Source organism: Protomyctophum parallelum (assembly GCF_964188405.1).
Source record: "Protomyctophum parallelum genome assembly, chromosome: 2".
Lineage (NCBI taxonomy): Eukaryota > Metazoa > Chordata > Actinopteri > Myctophiformes > Myctophidae > Protomyctophum > Protomyctophum parallelum.
Genome location: NC_139699.1, coordinates 40,894,602 through 40,900,113, shown reverse-complemented (window position 1 = coordinate 40,900,113; position 5,512 = coordinate 40,894,602). Strand labels below are relative to the sequence as shown.

The 5,512-nt window shown below is 47.1% G+C and overlaps 1 protein-coding gene across 1 annotated transcript; it reads left to right on the top strand.

Annotated features, from left to right (window-relative positions):
• Positions 1-2,233: 2,233 nt before the first annotated feature.
• LOC310855113 (carbohydrate sulfotransferase 1-like) lies at positions 2,234-5,012 on the top strand (the record flags this gene model as incomplete). Its single annotated transcript, XM_083760004.1, has 3 exons — positions 2,234-2,551; positions 3,516-3,862; positions 4,376-5,012. 3 exons carry the CDS (start codon positions 2,234-2,236, stop codon positions 5,010-5,012), a joined length of 1,302 nt encoding a protein of 433 aa, XP_083616130.1.
• Positions 5,013-5,512: the final 500 nt, after the last annotated feature.

The following is a 5,512-nucleotide window of genomic DNA, read 5'->3' as shown; positions in this document are numbered from 1 at the left end:
TGAGAATTACTTCCAACCAACTCCTCTGGGGAACTTTATGGAAGCCAATCAAAGTTGTGAAATACTTCCAACCAACTCCTCTGGGGAACTTTATGGAAGCCAATCAAAGTTGAGAATTACTTCCAACCAACTCCTCTGGGGAACTTTATGGGAGCCAATCAAAGTTGAGAATTACTTCCAACCAGCATCTTTCAGCAGTGGTTATCGATTGAGTTTTATCCAATACTAAGCCTAAATGGTGTGCCAGACCCAATACTTTTCTATACAAAAACTGTCAAAGACATGAATTGCTTTTTCTTCCATTCTTTTTTTATATTTTGCCAAGGCCAATTTGAACAATGTTGTACTAAACCACTGCTAAACTGTTGTTGTTGTTTTAAAAAGGTGCCTAAATGGTGCGGCCGGCGGTGGCTCAGGGGTAGAGTGCCTGGATGAGTTACTGTCGAAGTGTCCTTGAGCAAGACACTGAACCCCTAATTGCTCCGGATGTGCTAGTTGGTGCCTTGCATGGTTTCCGCTGCCATCGGTGTATGAATGTGTGTGTGAATGGGTGAATGTAATGCACAATCTCTGTAAAGCGCCTTGGATAAAGGCACCATTTACCATTTATGGTGCCAGAACTGAAACCCATACAAAAAAAACATACATGGCCGGTTAAAGCCCAGCACACACCGGGTGCGCAGCGACGCGGCACAGGCGTTGCCGCGCGTCAACGCCTGGAAAATAGAACGGTGGCTTATCGGAGCGCCAGGCGAGGCGTGAACGCACGTCGGACGCCGCCGGTGTGGGATAGGTTCATTGAAAATAACGGAGGCGGCTGTTTTGACGCGCGGTGTTCGCAGACGGTGTGTGTAGGGGGCTTCAGACTCACCCGTGGCTCTGACATACATGGCCGGTTAGTACACATCTGTGTGGTAAAAGTATGGGTAAATGTTGGGTCTGATTTTTCATTTTTATGCGATTGTTTTGGTAGCTAGCTTGCCTCTTGTGTTTCAGTTTAGTTGAATTTCCTGGGTCCCTCAGGCAGTCTCTGCAACTTTTCTTTTTGTTTGTTCGATGGCTCATGGTAGCCTAGAAGTCAACAATATTAAGATAGTAGGTAGGTTCACCTCGGAATTGTTTACAGTGTTGAGGTCGCAGTGAATCTAGTTGCCAAGATAACGAATGATGGCAGCTGATGTGATGATGGAAGGCAGATATGTGTATGAAACTTTAACGTCAGTATCCGAATCCTCGCTAGCTTGCCTCTTGTGTGTCAATTTCCTGGGTCCCTCAGGCAAAACGTTGGCAGCTCTGTGCAGCTCTGTGACAGTGGTGGAAAGTAACTAAGTACTTTTACTTAAGTACTGTACACTACAATTATATTAAATCTTTAGTTACTAGTTACTTTGTAGATTTGGATTATTATTACAAAACACACTAACCACTTCAGCCCTATATACATTATGAGCTTGTAGCTCTGCTATTTAAAAAAATATTTTGTATAGAAATGGGACATTCTGCACAACTACTTTTGGTACAATAATTACAGTGATACAAACAAAAAAGTACATTTGTACTTTTACTCAAGTACATTTTGAAGACCAGAATTCTTCAAGTATCTCCATTACAGTCTTGATGCTTTTACTTAACGGCCAAGCTACACCAGGCTTTTCTCGTGCGTTTACTCTAAACGCGCGGACCGTGCGTGCGTAAGCCAAATGCCCTGGCTACATCCATCTGTCAGACGCGCGGCAGATTTGTGCGGGACCTTCCGGGAGGATATATAGATACGCGCGCATGGGGGCATACACACGTAAAAAAACGATCCTATTTTTAGAGCACGCGTAGGATGGCCCGCGGTATCCGTGCGTCTGGTGTAGCTGGTATCATTGACATAATTGGTCCTATCCAAACGCACTGTACGCGCGCAGTAAACACGCGCAGTAAACACGCGCAGTAAACACGCGCAGTAAACGCATACGCACTCGCGCAAAATTGCCTGGTGTAGCTTGGCCGTCAGTCAAACAAAAAAATCACACCGTGTGAAGTGAGGGGCCCTCTTATCATCATACGTCATATACATCATCTCATTCTGGCCAATTTGCGTACTCACTTTTGTCTTCAATGATTGTGTTTACACAAACCCTCAAAGCTGGACATAGGATCGAAATATGAAATATTTCCACCACTGTACTTTCCATGCAGGGAGAAGCTGGCATGGCCCACTGTGTCTAGATGAAGCGCTTCCGCCATGCAATGCTCCTGGAAGGCAGTAATCCTGCTGGCGCTGGTCTCCATCGCCATCCAGTACACGGCCATCCGGACGCTGACCGCCAAGCCCTTCCAGCTGTGTCCTCTGCCCAGCAGCACGCACAGCAACAACTGCGGCCCGGCGGGGGCCCTGCAGGAGACCGACCCCCCCTTCGAGCGGAGCGGCGGTGGTGGTGGCTGTGAGGACTATCCCTACGTCTCCTACAATGCCACGGCCAGGAAGACCCACATCCTGGTCCTGGCCACCACCCGAAGCGGCTCCTCCTTTGTGGGCCAGCTGCTCAACCAACACCAGGAGGTATAGTGTTGATTTTGGGAGCACATTTTAGATTTTCGTTTTAGTCGTATAGTCCTTTGAGCAACGTTGTATTTATTCAGTTGTTGTCTTATTTTAGTCATCTGAAATGTTCTTTTTCCCTTTTTTTGGTCTTTTTTTAAGATATTTTTGCCTTTATTGATAGATTTACAGTAGTTTGACAGGAAGGGGGGAGAGGCATGGGCGGAAGACACGTAGCAAAGGTAATCGGGCTCGGGACTCGAACCCGCGACACGCTGTCAGGCTGGATTACCAGCCTATAGGTGCCTGTACCGCTCGGCCGGCCCAGGCCATCATCTGAAATGTTTTAGCGTTAGTCTAGTTTTAGTTGACTAAATATTGTAACATTTTAGTTGACTAAATCTATATAGTTGATTTTGACGACTAAAATGTATTCTGGAGGTGCCTTGATGACAGATTTTACACTTGGTTGCATGCTGAAAATAGCCGATCTACAAGCTTACAAGGCGTGAAAAGGTTGAGAACCACCGCTCTATCCTGTGTACACGTGTGCAAGTTTCTACCTGTCCGAGCCCCAGAGTGTCTCAGTCCCGCCCCCTTTCAGAATGACGAGGGCACCAGGAAATAATTCATAGACATTTCATAATGTATTTATTTAAAGACCTTTAAAGCCTCGGAAAAAGCCAACTCGGCAGGTGACAACTCATAACAATAAACACTTTTTTGGGAGGCCGAACAATTAATTAGAAAGAAGTGTTGTAACCTTTTTCGTCTTTCTAATTCTCTGTTCGTCCCAAATAATGTCTTTATTGTCATGAGTTGTCACCTGCCGAGTTTGCTTTGTCCGAGGCTTTAAAGGTATTTAAATAAATACTTTTTGAAACGTCTATGGGGAAAATTAATGGGGAATTATTTCCTGATGGACGCTCTACACCACGTCCAGAACACGCTGATCCCCTCCTCTATCCTTTATGTGTGTGTGCAGGTCTTCTACCTGTTCGAGCCCCTCTACCACGTCCAGACCACGCTGATCCCCCGCCTGTCCCACAGCCGAAACACGGCGGACCGGCGCGTCATGCTGGGCGCCAGCCGCGACCTGCTGCGCAGCCTGTACGACTGCGACCTCTACTTCCTGGAGAGCTACATCAAGCCGGCGCCCGCCAACCACACCACGGACAAGCTGTTCCGCCGCGGCGCCAGCCGGGCACTCTGCCAGCAGCCGGTGTGCGACGCCTTCGGCCCCGCCGACATCAACGTGGAGGAGGGCGACTGCGTCAAAAAGTGTGCGGCGCTCAACATGACCCTGGCAACCGAGGCCTGCCGCGACAAGAGGTATGGATCTTTGTTTTTAATTTCTTTGTTTTGCTTATTGACAAACAAACGCATTGACAATGAAGGGAAAATTTACATCATAATGTGTAATTTACGTGATATTGTCACTTTATTGTTAATGGTGTTTAATGTTTGTGTTTGCACCGTTTGTTTTACATCACCATTACATCACCTAATCAACACGAGTTAGACTTTAATATATTAGCACCCCTCACTTCACACGGGTGTTTTTTTTATTCGTTTTTAGAGCAAGTTTGCTAGTTTTTATTTGTCTTTATTTTTGTAACAATGCTTAGTTTTAGTTAGTTTTGTGAACAGACAATACCGTTTCAGTTAGTTATTTTCTTAACCTTGGTGGAGGTCCCTGCTTCATCTCTCTCTCAGCTAAGGGTTCCCTCGCCTGAAGACCACAATTGAGCTTGAACAACAAACGCATTTCACTCACTATTTTTTTTTTTTTTAACACCTGCGATGTGACATTAAAAGTCGATTCTGTGATATCTGATCCTGAAGGCACGTGGTGATCAAGATCGTGCGGGTGCCGGAGATCGGCGACCTGCGCGCCCTGGTAGAAGACCCCCGGCTCAACCTCAAGGTCATCCAGCTGGTCAGGGACCCGCGCGGGATCCTCTCGTCGCGCATCGAGACGTTCCGGGACACGTACCGCCTGTGGCGTATCTGGCGGGCGACCGGCCGACGCCCATACAACCTGGACCTCAGCCAGCTGACGGTGGTCTGCGACGACTTCCTGAGCTCCGTGTCCACCGGCCTTGGCCACCCGCCCTGGCTCAGGGGGAAATACATGCTGGTCCGCTACGAGGACCTGGCACGGAACCCGCTCCTCAAGACGCGGGAGATCTACGACTACCTGGGACTGCCCATGGACAAGAACGTGGAGGACTGGATACAGGCGAGCACGCGGGGCAGCGACGAGCCTTCGGCCAAACACAAGTTTGGCACGGTGCGGGACTCAGCCGCCACGGCGGAGAGCTGGCGGCTGAAGCTGTCGTACGACATGGTGGAGTACACGCAGGTGGTGTGTCACAAAGTGCTCCACCAGCTGGGCTATAAGAGCGTGAGGTCGGCGGAGGAGCTGAAGAACATGTCCCTCTCGCTCGTCCAGGACAAAACTTTTGTACCTTTTTCGTAAAACAAAGGATAGTTCTGGGTTGGGGGGAAAAAAGACTATTTTTGATATATTTATAAATGTTGCCTTATTTCCTTAGTTCGATTATTGTTTCTGTGATTTTCTTTTCTTCAAATTTGCACTAAACTAAAGATCCTTGAATGCACCATATTATGGGAATAACGGATGATTCTCATTTTGTCCTAGAAAATAGCACACTTTTAAGTAAAAATGAGCTAGAAAAACATCTGATTGAAGGATTTATTTTAAAAACACTTTCTTCTCCACGAATAGAGCCAAGACAAGGCACTGTCTCTGTCAATTTTGTGTACATTCAAAGCTGTCGTTGGTCTGTTTAGGCAGACAGAGAATGATTGTTTTTTAGAGAACCTGTGATTAAAATGGACTGTAAAGCCCTACTGTGCAATAAATCGTGAATGTCGCAGTCAAACCTTTACCACTGTGGCATTTCTATCCTTATGAGAACAGAGGCGTTTCTGACAGCTATGTCGTCGCAGTCAGGG